The sequence below is a fragment of the Balaenoptera acutorostrata genome, chromosome 4 (assembly GCF_949987535.1).
Source record: "Balaenoptera acutorostrata chromosome 4, mBalAcu1.1, whole genome shotgun sequence".
NCBI lineage: Eukaryota > Metazoa > Chordata > Mammalia > Artiodactyla > Balaenopteridae > Balaenoptera > Balaenoptera acutorostrata.
In genome coordinates this window covers 46840852-46864154 of record NC_080067.1, presented here as the reverse complement: position 1 = coordinate 46864154, position 23303 = coordinate 46840852, and the positions used below count along the sequence as shown (strand labels likewise).

General features: G+C 40.2%; 1 protein-coding gene across 2 annotated transcripts in view; it reads right to left on the bottom strand.

The window, feature by feature from the left end:
- Window positions 1-23303, bottom strand: part of NMD3 (NMD3 ribosome export adaptor) — a 130497-nt gene that overhangs the window by 81534 nt on the left and 25660 nt on the right. Inside the window, exon 2 of one of the 2 annotated variants that reach the window (XM_057545250.1) lies at window positions 9288-15378. The exons of the other annotated variant lie outside the window; for it this stretch is intronic. Within the exon in view, the coding sequence (XP_057401233.1) occupies window positions 10045-11541 (1497 nt within the window). The 5' untranslated portion in view covers window positions 11542-15378 and the 3' untranslated portion in view covers window positions 9288-10044. Of the gene's footprint in view, window positions 1-9287; window positions 15379-23303 lie in introns of those variants that run through there. 2 annotated transcript variants of the gene reach the window in all.

The window sequence follows — 23303 nt, the reverse complement described above, 5'->3', positions numbered from 1 at the left end:
GGACACAGTTCAGCCCATGGCCGGGCTAACACCACATTCCTGCCTGATCTTCCCCGCGTGCGCCATTATGCTGTGCTCTGTGCCTCTGCCCACATGCCCATCCCCTCATGAGACTCAGAGCTCCTTCTGGGTGGTAGCAATGTCTCACTCATCTCTGTGTCCCCAGGCACTGAGCCATTACCACTGGTTTCCAGAAGTTATTTGAAAGCTTGAGCATACTCTAAGTTTGGGGGAAAACACCTCATTAACAAAACAGGCTTTTCCTAGACCAGAAACAGATGGCCCAAGGACAAATTCCAGTCCACAGATGTGTTTTGTTTGACCACATCGTTTTTGTTTTATGAAATTAAGAGGTTTTACTTTTTCTAAATCTGAAATTTTTTCTTCTTTTGAAAAATGTATAGATTTGGTAACTTGAGGCTTTGTTCCTGTGTAGCAATCAGCTTGGGCTTATTGGGAGCTGCCACCTTTATTTCTTTTTCTAATTTTCATCATGAATATTATAATGAATCCTCTTGTACCTTTCACATAACTTCAGCAATTATTATAGTTTTGCCAATCTCATTTTACCTATCCTTCTCTGTTCTTTTGTTTGCTTTTTGCTTTTTTTTTTGGCCACACGGCATGTGGGATCTTAGTTCCCCGACCAAGGATCGAACCCACGCCCCCTGCAGTGGAAGCACAGAGTCTTAACCACTGGACCGCAGGGAAGTCCCATTTGCTTAAATATTTTAAAGCAAATTCCAGACATTTTAGTATGGCTTTGTAACTGAAAAAGATTTTATTTTTTACATAACCACTATGACATTCTTGTATCTCTAAAATTAGCAATAATTCCTTAATAACATCTAATATACAGTCTACATTCATATTTTCCTATCTAAAAATTGTCTCTTTATACTTAGTTTGTTCAAATTGGGATTCAAAATTACTCATCACAGTTAATTGTTATGTATCCTAAAGCCTTTTAAAAATATCATTTAGTTTTTGAAAAAAGTAAGTCATTTGTCCCATAGAATGACTTGGCTGGTTGTTTCCTCATGGCATCATTTAATTTATCCTTCTAGATTTCATACTTCCTATAAACGGGTAGTTTGATCCAAAGCAGCTCTGCTCAATGTCACTTCCTACAAGGGATGAAGATTTTCTGTCTGTGCTGTCCAATAGAGCAGCTGTGAGCCACATGTGATGAGTAAGCCCTTGAAATAATGGAGGAACTGAATTGTCCAGCCCGTCTTCCAGCTATCTACAGCTATGAACTAAGATTTAGTGCATAGGAAGTAGAAGGAAGTGATGGGCTCAACTTTTGGGTCTTGCCTCTAAAGGGAAGGGAGTTATCTTTCACTCTCCCTTCTTCAGACTTCAGATTTCTGCCTGTGTGAACGCAGCGATGAGTCTTTCCCACCATATGCATGTAAGCAATATTCTACAGATGACAGAGCAACAAGATAGAATGAACCTGGATCCTCAATACCGTATCAACCCCAGACTGCTTATGTTTAAACTATTATGGGAGAGTTACGTGTGCTTCTATCTTACTTTAAGCCACCGTTAAGTTGGATCTTACTACAAAGAAAACAGATTCTCTGACTAATACATATCCCATTTAACTCATCACACAAGCCTACGATGGAGGGAGGGAGGAGGCTTTAAATAACCATACACACAGGAGAACTGTTCCCATGGATGTTAGTCATCCTTCTTCCTCAACCTGCTGGGTGTGTCTCTAATTATCTAATGAACAAAGTACCAACAGTCACTTGCAGAGATGGCATACACACGGACTCAATAAGGGATTTTCCCTCCCAAAGGCCCACCCTGCCACTGTTAAGGGATTTTCCCTCCCAAAGGCCCACCCTGCCACTGTTAAGGGATTTTCCCTCCCAAAGGCCCACTCTGCCACTGTTAAGGGATTTTCCCTCCTAAAGGCCCACACTGCCACTGTTGAGTACTTAATTTTCCAGTATGGTAGCAAACCCTAGCACCAAAATACCTCTAGAGTCCTGACAACTAGCTACCTGTTGCCAGGCTGATTTTATTTGACCCCTTTCATCATGTAGACCATAAGAATAGATGCTTAATTCTGCATTTACTTGGCTTCCCCTACCCATCATTCTTCTGCCAGCACTAATATCTGTATATTTATTGAATATCCTATACACCACCATGCTTTCCTAGTCAATGTTGCCTCCAAACAGGAATTTTTTTAATGGCAAAAAAATGTGAAGCAGTGGTATAATGCTCCACCTGTTCTTATCATGGACTTTGGCCTTAAAAGCAGAAAAATGGAATGAATAAAGGAGAAGGGAAATCATTAATGCCAAACTAAAGCTGCATGACCAGTTGTAAAAATGAGAACAAAACCTCTACTGTATTTTCTTAATTGGGTACCTGGCCATCAGAATAAGATTTGCATTTTCCAGCCTCCCTTGCAGCTGTCTGTGACTATGAACTAAGGTTTATAGAAGTTAAATAAAGTGATGGATTCAACTTCTAGGTTGTGCCTCTAAAGGGAAGGTAGTAGTTTTCATGTTCCCTTCTTCAGACTTCAGATTTCTGCCTGGTATGTGACTGTATTGCAAGAAGCTTGAATCATCACCCCTTCTTCCTGTTCTTTTTAAGATATAGCATAATTTGAACAAAAATCTTTCACCTCTTTACTCTTCCTTTTTCCCTGTTGTTGTTTACAGCAATAGTCTGCAAATTTCTTTGCCAGTAATTCCTCAGAAGAATTTTTTTAAAAACTTTGTTGCATGATTTTAAGTTAGCTACAGTTTTTCAGCATAAGTTTAAGTGGTTATAATGTGGAGTATATTATAAATATTGACATTTTAAAATAAAATACACCATTCTTTCAAATAAATTCAATAGAAACTTAACAATATAGCAATATAAAAATGACCAGCATTCATTTAAAATTAGAAGAACAAGCTCTTTTTTAACAGTCAAAAGTTTTACATCATTTTTTCTCCTTAAACTCATATTTGCATTCTACTTCCTTCACAAAATTTCACCCTAATTTATTATATTTCTATGCTTGAGTGTCTTTTAGTGACCATTCTCTCATACTCTGTGTAGCAAAAATATGCATATATATTAAATTACTGTTTTTAGATTTTCTGTGAATTTAAGACTCTAAGATTTTTTTTAAATGTCTTCTAGATTGGATCAATCATACAATTATTCTGTAAACACAAATGACCAATACAATTTACATATAAAAATATTTTGATCACAGAAAATAAATATAAAAATAAAAAACTTATTAGACATTTGTCACTTTCTGAATTAAATGGAGCTTTTTAAAATATATAACATGGATTTATGGGTGAATAATTAATTATATTCCAATTTTTAAATTTTTATAGATTTTATTTCTGATAAATCTTATTCATACAAATAAGTAGTTGGGAATAAAAGGAGTTTCAGTCTAATGGTATCATTTGGTTCTTTGAATTCCTTCTGAGTTGTTTTGTAAAAACCATAAAATAAATTTTTAAAAAAAAGAAGAAAACCATATGGTATCTAACATCAAAAATATTTTTAAGAATCTAATACCTTACAACACAATTAGGTTCTCCTTCAATTTTATTGCTAGCAAAGAATTAGAAACCACTTGACTTATAAAGGAATTAGAACAGAAAAAAAGGTATTGGGTCAGGACCTGTGCCCTGGGAGGGATCTGTAAGGAAGAGAAAGTTCACACGGACAGACCCTCGCCCTGGGGAGTGGGCAGGTCGAGCCACAATCTGGGTGTCCCAGTCTTGGAGTCCTGTGTGGAGGAGGCAAGCCCTCTTACCTGCTGGGAAATCTGCTGAGACAGACAGAAGGACTGGAGAAGCCTAAACTCTACTTGGGAGGAGTGTGCACATGCTGGCTTGCCAATATTCAGGGTAGAGAGAGCCGTACACTGGCAGCTGCTGCCCTGCCACATTTCCCAATCTGAAGAGGGGAACACCCCAATCCTGCTCACTCTACACCACAGCCTGGTGTGAGATCTGGGACAACTGAGCCCTGGGAAATGACTAGCTACAGAGAGACAGAGTGGGGTGCCTAGGGTGTAATCCAGATGGAGCCTCAGAAGCCATTGTCAACACATGCATGAGGTGGCATCACAAGTGTGCTCAGTGGCTAAGTGCTGAATCTTGGGCAGACAGGCCCTGGGAGAGGACTCATCTAGCTACACAGGGACAGCCTGGAGGGCTTGGGGTGTGGTGTGGGTGTGGCGGTGATGGCTGCTGTCAGCACACTTAGGAGTAATGTTTCACCGCCCAGTGAGAGGGCCCCAGCTCTGCCCACTCCACACTACAGCTTAGTGCTAGCTCTGAGGCAGACGGGTCCTGGGAGGAGACCGCCACAGAGGCAGCCCAGGTCTCAGGCAGCAGTGCAGCCACCTCAGTTCCTGCAGCCACAATAACCTGATCTGCAACCCCAGCCTCCTCCACACCACAACCTTGCACTAGATCTGGGACAAACACAACAGAGAAATGGATGCAACCTTGGGCTGCTTCTGAGTGGAACTGAGGACACTTACACAGGTGGTGCATAGGTCCTCCATGATCGCACGGGCCTCACTTGCTTCAACAATCACCTCCTTTGTGGCAGGGCATGCACTCAAAGGCAATGGAGTCTGATCAAACCTGACCCTCAGGGTTTCTAATCCAACAACTGGGGAGCACACCCCACCCTGACAGGGTGGCATCAGCTATGGAGCAGAGAGGAGGCCCCACAAAATATCCAGTGCAGGCTCTGGACACCACAACACCAACCACATCCCCTATCAAGGTGATAACAGCCAGCACACCCTGAGGAAAGACATGGCTGGCATCCATACCAAAATCAGCCCTCATACCAAAAACACTGGATACACACGGCCTACACAGGGACGCTCCCTCATAAAAACACCCCTTAATGAGCACAGTAAATAACTGTTCCTCCTAAACTCATAAAGACAGAAGAAGTTAAGTAAAATGAAAAGGCAGAGAAACAGCTCCAAATTAAAAGAACAAGAGGAATCCCCTGAAAGAACAAATAATGAAACAGAGCTCACCGATCTACTAAATCCCAAGTTCAAAAAAGTGGTAATAAATGTGCCAACTGAATTATGAAAGATTACTGATAGAAATGCAGATCACTATAACAAGGAACTAGAAACTATAAAACTGAACCAATCAAAAACAGACAATTCAATTGCTGATATAAAAATGTATCTAGAATCAAAGAATAGCAGACTAACTGACAAAGAAGAATGAATAAATGATATGGAAGATAGAATAATGGAAATCACCCAGTCAGAACAGCAGACAGAAAGACAAATTTTAAAAAATGAAAGCAACATATGAGATCTATGTGATAATATAAAACATATGCCAACCTATGTATAATAGGGATTCCAGAAAGAGAAGAGAGAGGAGGATTGAAAATATATTTAAAGAAATTATGTATGAAAACTTCCCAAACCTAAATAAAAAAACAGATATCCAGGTACAAGAAGCACAGAGGGTCACTTGCTGCAACTAGAGAAAGCCCTCGCACAGAAACAAAGACCCAACACAGCCATAAATAAATAAATAAATAAATAAATAAATAAATAAACCCAAAGTTAAAAAAAAAAAAACACATTTCAGACAGATCAGTTGTAGGAAAGAAGCTGAGAGTCTGAACATTGATTCCCTCAAAACTTTCAATGCCGGAGTACCTCTTGGAACGTTTTTATGTACCTCTAAATTTACTTGTACCCCAGTTTGAAAAACCACTGTAATTTAGGATGTGTTAGTGATGATTAAATTTTCCAGCTAATTGATGTGTTGTATTGGGTTAGCCAAAAAGTTTCTTCAGTTTGTAAGTAAAAATAAAAGACACATCTTTCATTTTCACCAAGAACTTTATTGAACAACGTATTCACTGTTTTGTTCCACTATCTTCTGCCATTTTTCAGGCAGCTTCATAATTCCATCTTCCCAAAACTTTTTATCTTTTTGAGCAAAGAACTGGTCCAGGAGCCTTTTATAGTCTTCCAGGGAATTGACATTTTTTCCATTAAGAGAATTTTGTAAAGACCAAAATAAATGGAAATCCGAAGCTGCAATGTCTGGTGAATACGGTGGATGAATCAGAACTTCCCAGCCAAGCTGTAACAGTTTTTGCCTGGTCATCAAAGAAACATGCAGTCTTGCGTTAGCCCGATAGAAGACTATGCGTTTTCTGTTGATTAATTCTGGACACTTTTCATTGAGTGCTGCTTTCAGTTGGTCTAATTGGGAGCAGTATTTGTTGGACTTAATTGTTTGGTTTTCCGGAAGGAGCTCATAATAGAGGACTCCCTTCCAATCCTACCATATACACAACATCACCTTCTTTGGATGAAGACCAGCCTTTAGTGTGGTTGGTGGTGGTTCATTTCGCTTGCCCCATGATCTCTTCCATTCCACATTATTGTACAGTATCCACTTTTCATTGCCCATCACAATTTGTTTTAAAATGGAACATTCTCGTGAGGTTTAAGTAGAGAATCGCATGAGGAGATACTGTCAAGAAGGTTTTTTTCACTGAACTTATGTGGAACCCAAACATCAAAGCAATGAACATAACCAAGCTGGTGCAAATGATTTTCAACGCTTGCTTTGGATATTTTGAGTATGCTGGTTATCTCCCATGTGGTATAACATTGATTGTTCTCAATTAATGTCTTGATTTGATTACTATCTACTTCAACTGGTCTACCTGACCGTGGAGCATTGTTCAGCAAGAAATCTCCAGCACGAAATTTCACAAACCACTTCTGACACCTCTGATCAGTCACAGCACTTTCTCCGTGCACTGCACAAATCTTTTTTTGCGTTTCAGTTGCATTTTACCTTTCTTGAAATAATAAAGCGTAACATGCCAAAAATGTTGCTTTTTTTTATTCCATATTCAACATTCACCAGTTTTGATAACTTTTTTAAAAAATGCATGCTAATATGACAGCTGTCACAATACAACCTAACAAAATTGTTTCAAATGAAGTTAAAGACAACTAAGCGCTACTAGAGCCATCTTAACAGAAAAAAACTGAACGAACTTTTTGGCCAACCCAATAGAATATGTAAGGGTATTTTGACAGAACTGGAGGATTGAGCATGCTCTAGGAAATCCTTGACTTGCAGCTGTATGACCCTATGACATTGCCTCTAGATCAATACAGGGACAGGAGTTTGCATCATCTCTTATTGGAAAGTGGTGGCTGCAATTGTGTGTGGGAGAGATGTATCATGCAGAGATAGGAAAGCTTCAGATGTATGAGATGGGCAGGTGGGCATAATGGAGTAGACAGTTTCTAGAGTAGTGTTCAGCTCACAACACTTTGTTTCTTTGCAAACTTCCACTGATATACAGGGTTGAACACCCAGCAGTCATGTCTGTAATACATGGATTTCTGCCCCCCCCAAGAATAGATAATTGATTTGGGGACTAATACTCAACCTAAGCTAAGCCAATCAGATTTTCCAAGGAATTAGAAATTTTGGACTACAAGTCACCCAGAACCTGAATTTTAGAGCTGAGTTACTTTAATGGCAGAATTCTAGAAAGAAGAACTATTCCTTGAAGCTTCCTGATTTCTGACATTCCAGAGGCTTAGGTTTTTAGTAGTTCCTTATATTTCATGCTATATTATAGCATCATCATAGTACCATTTTTAAAATTTGGTAGTACTACATAAATAAGTAGATCAATGAAACAGAATGGAATCCAGAAATAGACCCACATATATTGAATTTGATATGATATCATATGACAACATTAATATGAAAATATTATAAAAGTTGTATTTCAAAAATTAGTGGAGGAAAGAATTGTTCAATAGATGGAGTTGAGACAATCTCATTCCTTTTCCCAAAATAAACTTAAGATAGATCAACTATCTCAATGAAAAAAATTCCATAAGTTATACCAAGAGGATTTTCCTGGCATGTTTTCTTCCAAGATTTCATTCAAGTTATGATTTGGGAGGAAGCCTTTCCTGGGAATGTACAACTTTTGGAGCTGACAATGCTGAGTGCAGATTTGGGGCTGTGATTATTTTAAGGATTGAAGTTCATAAGCTGTTGCTTTAAAATTTTTTGGCTTGTGATTACTCCAAAACTTAGTAGACTTCTGGTGTACTGTGAAAACCACAGCCAAAAATTTATCCAGGCATAATTTTAATGTACATGCTTATCAGTTACTTACTGGCCTCTCCATTCTGCATCCCTCTCATCCATAGGTAGCTTCAGACCATTTGGAAGATAGCACTCTTACTTTGAGCTTTGCTAATAAGTTTGTTTCTATTTTCTAGATGAAGATTCTGGGGAGATGTTACTGGAAAAGGGTTGAGGCACAGACTTCAGTAAGGCTACTGCTTTACAGTCACCAAATATTTAAAACAGCTCTAGTGTGGGACATAGAAGCAGTTGGCTTTTTCAAGCTCCAAAACAGAGTGGTCAGGACTTGGATTGCAGGCTGCAACAAAAAGCACTTCCTGTATCTCCAGGCTGAGTTACATTCACGTTTGATTATTACTATTAAGGGGGGGAGGAATATTATTTTATAGGTAGTGGTGTGTTCTTCCAGGCACAAAATATCTGTTTACCTGTCTTTTTCTGAAAATAACAGCCATTGGGGTTCAATGCTTAGAGTCAATAATTCATTAGAGACTGTCAAAAAATGCTGATATTCAAATTCAATTCTTTCTTCTTTAGTTTATTTGATTGACCACTTCCATAAAGACCAACCTCACATCATCTACTATTTGGTTACCTAGTGTTACAGTTTATATAGGAAAGGCAGGATAAATGCTTGATTGTTTTCTTTTATTTACCAGTTTTCAAAATAAAGAGAGGGAATTCCCTGGTAGTCAAGTAGCTAGGACTTGGCGCTTTCACTGCTAGGGCTCGGGTTCAATCCCTTGTTGGGGAACTAAGATCCTGCAAGCTGAGAAGTACGGCCAAAAAAAAAAAAAAAAAAAAGTTATTTCCTTAGCATCCTCCAGTGATGACCACTTTTTTGCAATAGGATGAAATCATGGTTTTAAATATATTTGATGTGTTTCGATCCACTGAAGCTATTATTTTCACTGAAACTCAAAATGTTTTTTAAAAAATTTTTTAACATCTTTATTGGAGTATAATTGCTTTACAATGGTGTGTTAGTTTCTGCTTTATAACAAAGTGAATCAGTTATACATATACATATATCCCCATATCTCTTCCCTCTTGCATCTGCCTCCCTCCCACCTTCCCTATCCCACCCCTCTAGGTGGTCACAAAGCACCGAGCTGATCTCCCTGTACTACGCGGCTGCTTCCCACTAGCTATCTATTTTACATTTGGTAGTGTATATATGTCCATGCCACTCTCTCACTTTGTGCCAGCTTACCCTTCCCCGTCCCCATATCCTCAAGTCCATTCTCTAGTAGGTCTGCGTCTTTATTCCCATTTTGCCCCTACATTCTTCATGAACATTTTTTATTTGTTTTAGATTCCATATATATCTGTTTGCATATGGTATTTGTGTTTCTCTTTCTGACTTACTTCACTCTGTATGACAGACTCTAGGTACATCCACCTCACTACAAATAACTCAATTTCGTTTATTTTTTTAGCTGAGTAATATTCCATTGTATATATGTGCCACATCTTCTTTATCCATTCATCTGGTTTTTGTTCTTTGTTTTTTTTAAATATTTATTTATTTATTTATTTATTTATTTATTATTTTTGGCTGTGTTGGGTCTTCGTTTCTGTGCGAGGCCTTTCTCTAGTTGCGGCAAGTGGGGGCCACTCTTCATCACGGTGCCCGGGCCTCTCACTGTCGCGGCCTCTCTTGTTGCGGAGCACAGGCTCCAGACGCGCAGACTCAGTAGTTGTGGCTCACGGGTCCAGTTGCTCCGCGGCATGTGGGATCTTCCCAGACCAGGGCTCGAACCTGTGTCCCGTGCACTGGCAGGCAGACTCTCAACCACTGCGCCACCAGGGAAGCCCCATTCCTCTGCTGATGGACACTTACGTTGCTTCTACGTCCTGGCTATTGTAAATAGTGCTGCAATGAACATTGTGGTACAGGACTCTTTTGAATTATGGTTTTCTCAGGGTATATGCCCAGTAGTGGGATTGCTGCATCATATGGTAGTTCTATTTTTAGTTTTTTAAGGAACCTCCATACTGTTCTCCATAGTGGCTGTATCAATTTACATTCCCACCAACAGTGCGAGAGGGTTCCCTTTTCTCCACACCCTCTCCAGCATTTATTGTTTGTAGATTTTTTGACGATGGCCATTCTGACGGGTGTGAGATGACATCTCATTGTAGTTTTGATTTGCATTTCTCTAATGATTAATAATGTTGAGCATTCTTTCATGTGTTTGTTGGCAATCTGTATATCTTCTTTGGAGAAATGTCTATTTAGGTCTTCTGCCCATTTTTGGATTGGGTTGTTTGTTTTCTTGATATTGAGCTGCACGAGCTGCTTGTATATTTTGGAGATTAATCCTTTGTTAGTTGCTTCGTTTGCAAATATTTTCTCCCATTCTGAGGGTTGTCTTTTGGTCTTTTTTATGGTTTCCTTTGCTGTGCAAAAGCTTTTAAGTTTCATTAGGTCCCATTTGTTTATTTGTGTTTTTATTTCCATTTCTCTAGGAGTTGGGTCAAAAAGGATCTTGCTGTGATTTATGTCATAGAGTGTTCTGCCTATGTTTTCCTCTAAGAGTTTGATAATGTCTGGCCTTACACTTAGGTCTTTAATCCATTTTGAGTTTATTTTTGTGTATGGTGTCAGGGAGTGTTCTAATTTCATACTTTTACATGTACCTGTCCAATTTTCCCAGCACCACTTATTGAAGAGGCTGTCTTTTCTCCACTGTATATTCTTGCCTGCTTTATCAAAAATAAGCTGACCATATGTGCGTGGGTTTATCTCTGGGCTTTCTATCCTGTTCCATTGATCTATATTTCTGTTTTTGTGCCAGTACCATACTGTCTTGATTACTATAGCTTTGTAGTACAGTCTGAAGTCAGGGAGCCTGATTACTCCAGCTCCGTTTTTCTTTCTCAAGATTGCTTTGGCTATTCGGGGTCTTTTGTGTTTCCATACAAATTGTGAAATTTTTTGTTCTAGTTCTGTGAAAAATGCCAGTGGTAGTTTGATAGGGATTACATTGAATCTGTAGATTGCTTTGGGTAGTATAGTAATTTTCACAATGTTGATTCTTCCAATCCAAGAACATGGTATATCTCTCCATCCGTTTGTATCATCTTTAATTTCTTTCATCAGTGTCTTATAATTTTCTGCATACAGGTCTTTTGTCTCCTTAGGTAGGTTTATTCCTAGATATTTTATTCTTTTTGTTGCAAGGGTAAATGGGAGTGTTTTCTTAAATTCACTTTCAGATTTTTCATCATTAGTGTATAGAAATGCAAGAGATTTCTGTGCATTAATTTTGTATCCTGCTACTTTACCAAATTCATTGATTAGCTCTAGTAGTTTTCTGGTAGCATCTTTAGGATTCTCTACATATAGTACCATGTTATCTGCAAACAGTGACAGCTTTATTTCTTCTTTTCTGATTTGGATTCCTTTTATTTCTTTTTCTTCTCTGATTGCTGTGGCTAAAACGTCCAAAACTATGTTGAATAATAGTGGTGAGAGTGGGCAACCTTGTCTTCTTCCTTATCTTAGTGGAAATGCTTTCAGTTCTTCACCATTGAGGACGATGTTGGCTGTGGGTTTGTCATATATGGCCTTTATTATGTTGAGGTAAGTTCCCTCTATGCCTACTTTCTGCAGGGCTTTTATCATAAATGGGTGTTGAATTTTGTCGAAAGCTTTCTCTGCATGTATTGAGATGATCATACGGTTTTTCTCCCCAGTTTGTTAATATGGTGTATCACATTGATTTGCGTATATTGAAGAATCCTTGCATTCCTGGGATAAGCACCACTTGTTCATGGTGCATGATCCTTTTAATGTGCTGTTGGATTCTGTTTGCTAGTATTTTGTTGAGGATTTTTGCATCTATGTTCATCAGTGATATTGGCCTGTAGTTTTCTTTCTTTGTGACATCTTTGTCTGGTTTTAGTATCAGGGTGATGGTGGCCTCGTAGAATGAGTTTGGGACTGTTCCTCCCTCTGGTATATTTTGGAAGAGTTTGAGAAGGATAGGTTTTAGCTCTTCTCTAAATGTTTGATAGAATTCACCTGTGAAGCCATCTGGTCCTGGGCTTTTGTTTGTTGGAAGATTTTTAATCACAGTTTCAATTTCAGTGCCTGTGATTGGTCTGTTCATATTTTCTATTTCTTCATGGTTCAGTCTCGGCAGGTTGTGCATTTCTAAGAATTTGTCCATTTCTTTCAGGTTGTCCATTTTATTGGCATATAGTTGCCTGTAGTAATCTCTCATGATCCATTGTATTTCTGCAGTGTCAGCTGTTACTTCTCCTTTTTCGTTTCTAATTCTATTGATCTGAGTCTTCTCCCTTTTTTTCTTGATGAGTCTGGCTAATGGTTTATCAATTTTGTTTATCTTCGCAAAGAACCAGCCTTTAGTTTTATTGATCTTTTTAATCGTTTCCTTCATTTCTTTTTCATTTATTTCTGATCTGATCTTTATGATTTCTTTCCTTCTGCTAACTTTGGGGTTTTTTTGTTCTTCTTTCTCTAATTGCTTTAGGTGTAAGGTTAGGTTGTTCATTTTATTTATTTATTTATGGCTGTGTTGGATCTTCGTTTTCTGTGCGAGGGCTTTCTCTAGTTGCGGCAAGTGGGGGCCACTCTTCATCACGGTGTGTGGGCCTCCCACTATCGCGGCCTGTCTTGTTGCAGAGCACAGGCTCCAGACGCGCAGGCTCAGCAATTGTGGCTCACAGGCCCAGTCGCTCCGCGGCATGTGGGATCTTCCCAGACCAGGGCTCGAACCCGTGTCCCCTGCATTGGCAGGCAGATTCTCAACCACTGCACCACCAGGGAAGCCCGGTTAGGTTATTTATTTGTGACGTTTCTTGTTTCTTAAGGTAGGATTGTATTGCTATAAACTTCCCTCTTAGAACTGCTTTTGCTGCATTCCATAGGTTTTGGGTGGTCGTGTTTTCATTGTCATTTGTTTCTAGGTATTTTTTGATTTCCTCTTTGATTTCTTCAGTGATCTCTTGGTTATTAAGTAGTGTATTGTTTAGCCTCCATGTGTTTGCATTTTTTACAGATTTTTTTCCTGTAATTGGTATCTAGTCTCATAGTGTTGTGGTCGGAAAATATACTTGATACGATTTCAATTTTCTTAAATTTACCAAGGCTTGATTTGTGACCCACGATATGATCTATCCTGGAGAATGTTCTATGAGCACTTGAGAAGAAAGTGTGTTCTGTTGTTTTTGGATGGACTGTCCTATAAATATCAATTAAGTCCATTTTGTTTAATGTAGCATTTAAAGCTTGTATTTCCTTATTTATTTTCATTTTTGATGATCTGTCCATTGGGGAAAGTGGGGTGTTAAAATCCCCTACCATGATTGTGTTACTGTCGATTTCCCCTTTTATGGCTGTTAGCATTTGCCTTATGTATTGAGGTGCTCCTATGTTGGGTGCATAAATATTTACAATTGTTATATCTTCTTCTTGGATTGATCCCTTCATCATTATGTAGTGTCCTTCTTTGTCTCTTATAATAGTCTTTATTTTAAAATCCATTTTGTCCGATATGAGAATTGCTACTCCAGCTTTCTTTTGATTTCCATTTGCCTGGAATATCTTTTTCCATCCCCTCACTTTCAGTCTGTATGTGTCCCTAGGTCTGAAGTGGATCTCTTGTAGACAGCATATATACAGGTCTTGTTTTTGTATCCATTCAGCCAGTCTATGTCTTTTGGTTGGAGCATTTAATCCATTTACATTTAAGGTAATTATTGATATGTATGTCCTATTACCATTTTGTAAATTGTTTTGAGTTTGTTATTGTAGGTCTTTTCCTCCTCTTGTGTTTCCTGCCTAGAGAAGTTCCTTTAGCATTTGTTGTAAAGCTGGTTTGGCGGTGCTGAATTCTCTTAGCTTTTGCTTGTCTGTAAAGGTTTTAATTTCTCCATCAAATCTGAATGAGATCCTTGCTGGGTACAGTAATCTTGGTTGTAGGTTTTTCCGTTTCATCACTTTAAACATGTCCTGTCACTCCCTTCTGGCTTGCAGAGTTTCTGCTGAAAGATCGCTGTTAACCTTATGGGGATTCCCTTGTGTGCTATTTGTTGTTTTTCCCTTGGTGCTTTTAATATTTTTTCTTTGTATTTACTTTTTGATAGTTTGTTTAATATGTGTCTTGGCGTGTTTCTCCCTGGATTTATCCTGTATGGGACTTTCTGTGCTTCCTGGACTTGATTAACTATTTCCTTTCCCATATTAGGGAAGTTTTCAACTATAATCTCTTCAAGTATTTTCTCAGTCCCTTTCTTTTTCTCTTTTTGTTCTGGGACCCCTATAATTCGAATGTTGTTGCATTTAATGTTGTCCCAGAGGTCTCTTAGACTGTCCTCAATTCTTTTCATTCTTTTTTCTTTATTCTGCTCTGCAGTAGGTATTTCCACTATTTTATCTTCCAGGTCACTTATCCATTCTTCTGCCTCAGCTATTGATCCTTTCTAGAGAATTTTTAATTTCATTTATTGTGTTGTTCATCATTGTTTGTTTGCTCTTTAGTTCTTCTAGGTCCTTGTTAAACGTTTCTTGTATTTTCTCCATTCTATTTCCAAGATTTTGGATCATCTTTACTATCATTATTCTGAATTCTTTTTCAGGTAGACTGCCTATTTCCTCTTCATTTGTTAGGTCTGGTGGGTTTTTACCTTGCTCCTTCATCTGCTGTGTGTTTCTCTGTCTTCTCATTTTGCTTAGCTTACTGTGTTTGGGGTCTCCTTTTCGCAGGCTGCAGGTTAATAGTTCCCGTTTTTTTTGGTGTCTGCCCCCAGTGGCTAAGCTTGGTTCAGTGGGTTGTGTAGGCTTCGTGGTGGAGGGGACTAGTGCCTGTGTTCTGGTGGATGAGGCTGGATCTTGTCTTTCTGGTGGGCAGGTCCATGTCTGGTGGTGTGTTTTACGGTGTCTGTGGCCTTATTATGATTTTAGGCAGCCTCCCTGTTAATGGGTGGGGTTGTGTTCCTGTCTTGCTAGTTGTTTGGCATAGGGTGTCCAGCACTGTAGCTTGCTCGTCGTTGAGTGGAGGTGGGTCTTGGCCTTGAGATGGAGACCTCTGGGAGATTTTCACCATTTGATATCACATGCAGCTGGGAGGTCTCTTGTGGACCAATGTCCTGAACTTGGCTCTCCCACCTCAGAGGCACAGCCCTGACGCCTGGCTGGAGCACCAAGAGCCTGTCATCCACACGGCTCAGAATAAAAGGGAGAAAGAAAAGAGAAAGAAAGAAAGAAGAAGATAAAATAAAATAAAATTTAAAAGTTATTGAAATAAAAAATAATTATTTTTAAAAATTTATTAAGTAATTAAAAAAAAAAAGGAGAAACCAAACCAAAAAACAAGTCCACCAGTGATAACAAGGGCTAAAAACTATACTAAAAAAAGAAAAAAAAAAAAAAAAAAGGACAGACAGAACCCTAGGACAAATGGTAAAAGCAAAGTTATACAGACAAAATCACACACAGAAGCATACACATACACACTCACAAAAAGCGGAAAAGGGAAATATATATATATATATCGTTGCTCCCAAAGTGCACCTCCTCAATTTGAGATGATTCGTTGTCTATTCAGGTATTCCACAGTTGCAGGGTACATCAAGTTGATTGTGGAGATTTAATCCACTGCTCCTGAGGCTGCTGGGAGAAATTTCCCTTTCTTTTCTTTGTTCACACAGCTCCTGGGGTTCAGCTTTGGATCTGGCCCCGCCTCTGCATGTACGTCTCCAGAGGGCATCTGTTCTTCACTCAGACAGGACAGGGTTAAAGTAGCAGTTGATTCGGGGGCTCTGGCTCACTCAGGCCGGAGGGAGGGAGGGCTACGGATGGGGGGCGAGCCTGCGGCAGCAGAGCCCAGCATGACGTTGCACCAGCCTGAGGCATGCCTTGTGTTCTCCTGGGGAAGTTGTCCCTGGATCACAGGACCCTGGCAGTGGTGGGCTGCACAGGCTCCCAGGAGGGGAAGTGTGGATAGTGACCTGTGCTTGCACACAGGCTTCTTGGTGGCTGCAGCAGCAGCCTTAGCGTCTCATGCCCATCTCTTGAGTCCGCGCTGATAGCCGTGGCTCATGCCCATCTCTGGAGCTCCTTGAAGTGGCGCTCTTAATCCCCTCTCCTCGCACACCAGGAAACAAAGAGGCAAGAAAAAGTCTCTTGCCTCTTCGGCAGCTCCAGGCTTTTTCCCGGACTCCCTCCCAGCTAGCTGTGGTGCACTAGCCCCTTCAGGCTGTGTTCACGCAGCCAACCCCAGTCCTCTCCCTGGGATCCAACCTCCGAAGCCCGAGCCTCAGCTCCCAGCCCCCACCCGTCCCGGCTGGTGAGCAGACAAGCCTCTAGGGCTGGTGAGTGCTGGTTGGCATCGATCCTCTGTGGGGGAATCTCTCCGCTTTGCCCTCCTCACCCCTGTTGCTGCGCTCTCCTCCGTGGCTCCGAAGCTTCCCCCCTCCGCCACCCACAGTCTCCGCCCGCAAAGGGGCTTCCTAGTGTGTGGAAACCTTTCCTCCTTCACAGCTCCCTCTCACTGGTGCAGGTCCCGTCCCTATTCTTTTGTCTCTGTTTTTTCTTTTTTCTTTTGCCCTACCCAGGTATATGGGGAATTTCTTGCCTTTTGGGAGGTCTGAGGTCTTCTGCCAGTGTTCAGTAGGAGTTCTGTAGGAGTTGTTCCACATGTAGATGTATTTCTGATGTGTTTGTGGGGAGGAAGGTGATCTCCAAGTCTTAATCCTCCACCATCTTGAAGCTCCTCCTCTTTTTTTTTTTTTATTTATTTTTGGCTGCGTTGGGTCTTCGTTGCTGCACGTGGGCTTTCCGTAGTTGTGGCGAGCGGGGGCCACTCTTCGTTGCAGTGTGCAGGCTTCTCATTGCAGTGGCTTCTCTTGTTGCAGAGCACGGGCTCCAGGTGCACGGTCTTCAGTAGTTGTGGCACATGGGCTCAGTGGTTGTGGCTCACGGGCTCTAGAGCACAGGCTCAGTAGTTGTGGCGCACAGGCTTATTTGCTCTGCGGCATGTGGGATCTTCCTGGACCAGGGCTCGAACCCGTGTTCCCTGCATTGGCAGGCGGATTCTTAACCACTATGCCACCAGGGAAGTCCCCTCCTCTTTAATTTTTATTTATTTATTTTTGGCTGCATTGGGTCTTCATTGCTGCACGCAGGCTTTCTCTAGTTGTGGCGAGCGGGGGCTGCTGTTGTTGTGGAGCATAGGCTCTAGGTATGTGGGCTTCAGTAGTTGCAGCACACGGGCTCAGTAGTTGCAGCGCATGGGCTTAGTTGCTCCACCGCATGTGGGATCTTCCCTGACCAGGGCTCGAACCCATGTCCCCTGCATTGGCAGGCAGATTCTTAACCACTGTGCCACCAGGGAAGTCCCCATACTCAAGTTCTTCCATCTTTAGTCAGTAGGAGCCAATAACAATACCACCAATGTGATTATTGGAAAGAGTTACAAATTCTTTTGCATATGCTCTCCCCATTCTCACCCCAATTTTTTGCAGTTGTGCTGTACCTACACTGCCAGAGCACTCAGCTACTACATACTACAGACTCTTCCTTATATCTCTCATTTAGTCTTAGTTATACATAGAAATTATATGCTCATCTTCAGTCATTTTGTCCTGTCTCTTAAGTATTTTGCTTGTTCAATCCCCTTCTCCAGTAGATTCATAACAAATACTATTCCCTGAGTTCTTACATGTTGATGACAGCTTGTTTAGATATAAAATCCTTGCCTTGTATTTTCTTTCTTTGAATATTATAAATATGTTACTAAATTTTCTTCAAGCATAAAGTGTTGATGTTCAAAAGTTTAAAGACAATATTACTTTCTTCCCTAAGTGACTTGGGCTTTTTCTCTCAGTGCCTAAAGGATTTTTATTTCCTTTCCTTTAAAGTCCAGTAATTTCACTAGACTATATCTCAGTGATGGTCATTCTAGGTCAATATTATCAGATAAGCCAAGTGCCCTCTCAATATTTCATTTCAATTCACATTTTATTTGTTTCTTATATTACAGATTTCAGGGATTTTTTTTTCTTTGTCAGGGTTTTCTGCAGATATTCCATATATATATATACATATATACATATGATATATACATATATATGATCTTCTCTTCCTGTCTTATTGTTCCTTTAATCCTTTTCATCTCTCTGTTCTTCCATTGTAGTTTATAAAATTTCCCTTCTTTTTATCTTCCATTGAGGCATTATCTTGTATTCATTCTAGCTTTGCTTTTATTTTAGTTTCCATTTCTTAATAATTTTGTTTTAATTATTTTCTGAGTTCTGTCACCTCAGATAAATTCTGATTTATTTGTTCTTTCATTTGTTATGTTGTTTTCTTTGTGTCTACTAGCTTGTTTTGAAATATTAGATTATAATTTTTACTCTGCTTTATGGGAATGTCTTTTGGACATGATTTCATCATCTGTAGGAGTATTATTCTCTTTTTCCTTAATTTTGATGGAATTTGATTTCCATCTTTTCTGTTGCTTAATTTTTATGTCAAAGTAATTTAGAAAGCTCCTAAGCTTTTAGAAGGAAGATGTTGTTCTGGATAACTTTTTAAGCTTAACTTTCTATCTAAACTTTGATAACTTTATAGCTAACTTTTATACTTCTGAGTTCTCTTGCAGTGATGTTTTTTCAAAGCATTCAAGAACATGTCAGGTTACATTTTGAAATCTCCTGACAGTTCTCTCCTGCCCCAACCCCAATATTAATCTGGATGTTCTTTTTCTTTGGCCTTTTCTATCTGTGTCCTGCTAAATTTAGATTTTATTCCCAGATGTTTCTCCTCTTTGAGGAGTTTTGTTCTGGAACGGAATTTAACTTAGAAGAGGTATGTGGCCCTGACCAGCCTTTTCAGATTCTGCTACAAACCCTTGCACTCCCCTCACAGAAAAACATGTAATATTGACTTTAGCAAGAAAAAAAATAAAGGGAAGTTAAGATACTAAAAATGTACATCTGAGGTAGAAAAAAACGGGAAGAAAAGTTCTCTGAGCAAAGTCCTTTCCTGGCTATTACAAAACTAACAAAAATAACTTAAAAAGTAAGATGCATGCCGCAACTAAGAGTTTGCATGCCACAACTAAGCAGCCTGCCTGCCGCAACTAAGACCCAGCACAACCAAATAAACAAATAAATATTTATTTATTTAAAAAATAATAAATAACTTAAAAAGAGAATTCCCCAAAATTTCATGCAGAAAACACCATATTGTTTAACATTTTTCTTAAAAGTAATAGAAACCACCTCAAATTAGCTGAAACAAACGAATTTAATTTATCCTAAGGAAGAAGAGCTGATCACCTGAGGGTAGGATGCAACCAGGCCAAGAAGTCTTCCTACCCCAGCTTTCAATTCAGCTTTAATCTCTGCCTCTACTTTTTCCTCCTCTCTTACTACACACTGTCTTGGCCTACATCCTGGTTCACAAGGTGGAAATATCCACTGACATCTTCTGAGTTTCCATCTCCTTTGTTCCAAAACCCAGCAGAATAAGTCTAGAATTTCTTAGTCTGAATTCTAAATGCTGGGAATTCCTTGGCGGTCCAGTGGTTAGGACTCCATGCTTCCACTGCAGGGGGCCTGGGTTCAATCCCTGGTTGGGGAACTAATCCCGCAAGCTGCTTGGTATGGCCAAATAAATAAACAGATAGATAAGTAGATAGGTTCTAAACGCCTGCAGAGGGATTCTGATTGGTCCTGAGTGTATCTCTGTGGCCAAGAGAGTGGGGCCAAGTTGTTAGGAGAGGAGTGTTCCCACTGTGAGGAAACGATGGCACGGATGGAGCATAATGATGCGACGGGGGAGGGGCAGGGCAAGTGGAAAGAAGGCAAAGAGGGAGCCAAACAGACAAAATGAGAATGAAATCCAGATTTCTATTTTCATTAATATTAGACATGTGTATTGTACACATGATATATGCCTATAAAGAGTCAGGGGTTAAAAAAAAAAAACTGGTTCAAAAACTAGGAGAATGAGTAAGAACTAGGAGATCTTTTCTACTCCATCTCCAACATTATTTTTTTAAACAACATCAAGACTGTGAGATGTAAAATTGCTGCCTGGGAGGTTAGAAGCAACACAAACATAAAACAGAATATCCAAACTGAATGTTGAGTTTTAAGGAAGATAGGTTTGCTGAGCACTATTTTGCTAACTTTTCAGAAGCAAATTTAGACCCTCCAGTAAAATGAAGATGTAAAAGTCATATGAGCTTCCGAAATATTTTGTTTAAATGAACACAGAGAGGTTAGCTACTGAGCTTAATATAAGCAAAATAGAGTAAAATTCATATTTTGGAAGCATATACTTTACAAGCTAAGCTACTGGCTCCACTTGAGAAAGGTTAGCTATTTGAAGTAACTGTGATCAGTGACAGCGTAACTGGCAGCAACAGTGAGAAAGTTTGAATCCTCAAAAGATGCATTTTCAGAGGAATACAAGTTTCAGATCCTAGAATCAATTTACTGTCAGCTGTCACTTAGATTTATTATTTATTGTTTTACCTTTTTTTTTTCAGTTTCAGATGAACAGAACAATAAATCCTCTTAGACTTTGGAAAGCAAATGATTTGAAGATAAAAATCTCAATTCTGCTGTCATATCCTTGATAAAGTCTTCTTGAGGAAGATACATATCATTCATATGTGTAAATATCTCTGGTACATAAATTTTTTTAAAATAAATTTATTTGTTTTTGGCTGGGTTGGGTCTTCATTGCTGCACATAGGCTTTCTCTAGTTGTGGCCAGGAGGGGCTACTCTTCATTGCAGTGCACGGGCTTCTCATTGTGGTGGCTTCTCTTGTTGCGGAGCACAGGCTCTAGGCATGCGGGCTTCAGTAGTTGTAGCACGTGGGCTCAGTAGTTGTGACTTGTGGGCTCTAGAGCGCAGGCTCAGTAGTTGTGGTGCACAGGCTTAGTTGCTCCGCGGCATGTAGGATCTTCCCAGCCCAGGGATCGAACCCGTGTCCTCTGCATTGGCAGGCGGATTCTTAACCACTGTGCCAACAGGTAAGTCCCTATGGTACATAATTTTTAAAAACAGATTCTGGGCTTCCCTGGTGGCGCAATGGTTGAGAGTCTGCCTGCCAATGCAGGGGACACGGGTTCGAGCCCTGGTCTGGGAGCATCCCACATGCTGCGGAGCGGCTGGGCCCGTGAGCCACAACTACTGAGCCTGCGCGTCTGGAGCCTGTGCTCCGCAACAAGAGAGGCCGCGATAGTGAGAGGCCCGCGCACCGCGACGAAGAGTGGTCCCCACTTGCCACAACTAGAGAAAGCCCTCGCACAGAAACGAAGACCCAGCACAGCCATAAATAAATAAATAAAATAAATAAATAAAAACAGATTTGAAGTTTAAAATACATGTATGAATTTACACTGTATAAAAAGTTACATAGTTATACCTGAGGTGGGCTTTCTATCATAGGAGAATCCTTCCAGAGAATGAGTGGGTTTTTTCATTCATGGTGAGGAAAGTTGGCATCTGCTTCACCATTTTCAAAGACAAAGAATCTTCCTGCAAATGTACTACTCTGGTGGGAGATGCTGATAATAGGGGAGGCTGTACATGGGTGGAGGCAGGGAGTATACTGGAAATCTCTGTACCTGACTCTCAGTTTTGCTGTGAACTTAAAACTGCTCTAAAAAATAAAGTCTTAAAAAAAAAAAAAGAAAAGAATCATCCTGAAGTAGATCTGGATCTTTAAACTATCACTTGAGTGTTCTTTCCTGGATATGCAAGTTCCAGTATCTGGTGTCCCAGATCTGTTGACTGAATTGTCAAGGTGAGGCAGGTGGCCAGTAGGTCCACCAGGAATAACATCTGATTTTGCACACAAGCAATGACAACTGCAGCAGTCATGCCTGCTGCTTCGTTAATCACAATCATAAGATGCTAGCAGTTGTTAAATGCATCTCAGGTTCAGAGAGGTTTTTAAAAAATAAAATGTTTTTTTAAAAGGTTTTTAAAAAAAATGTTTTTAAAAAATAAAATAAAAGTGCAGCTTAGAAGCAGCATAATTATTTCAGGTGTATCTCTGAAGTCATCTTTCAAGAGAAAGGTGAATGTTAGAAAGAACTGAGCCATGCAGAAATCTGGGAGAAAAGCATTCTAGGCAAAGGGGACAGCAAATGGAAATGTCCAGAGGTAGGATGTTTAACAGAAGGAAACAAGGGCAGCATGACTGGGGCAAAATGAGCCAGAAGTGAGGAGGGTAGGGGCCAGATGAAACAAAGTGCTGAGTCCAGTACTGAGGCTGGTTTCAAATATGGCAAAATGAGATGATGTCCAAGGGTGAACACCACATATTAGATGTGTGTCTATATGCAATTATTTCATTCGTCCTATGTCTAAAAATTGCTGAGGCAGCTACTTAACCAATGAGCATTACTGAAGCTGAATATCACCTTATTTTTTTAAGTTTACTAAATAATTAGGCTTTACAAAACCTCGGGGAGGCCCAAGCAGCTTTAAAATGTGAGACCACTCACCCCTTGGATTTAGTTAGATGGATATCATTTAAAATCATCATTTGGGGACTTCCCTGGTAGTGCAGTGGTTAAGAATCCACCTGCCAATGCAGGGGACATGGGTTCGATCCCTGGGCGGAGCAACTAAGCCAGGGCGCCACAACTACTGAGCCTGTACTCTAGAGCCCGCAAGCCACAACTACTGAGCCCACATGCCACAACTACTGAAGCCCGTGCACCCTAGAGCCTGCGCACTGCAACTACTGAGCCCACGTGCCACAACTACTGAAGCCTGCATGCTCTAGGGCCTGCATGCTGCAACTACTGAGCCCATGTGCCACAACTACCGAAGCCCGTGCACCTAGAGCCCGTGCTCCACAACAAGAGAAGCCACAGCAATGAGAAGCCCGCACACCACAATGAAGAGTAACCCCCGCTCACCACAACTAGAGAAAGCCCACACACAGCAGCAAAGACCCAACACAGCCAAAAATAAAAATCAAATCAAATCATCATTTGTGGTGCAGCTTTATCTTAATCCCTTGCACATAATTCTACAGAATGGAAGTCACAATTTGAGACTCCCTTGAACTTGAGGCCCAGAACAAATGGCCCTGACCTCTGGGTCTGCCACATGA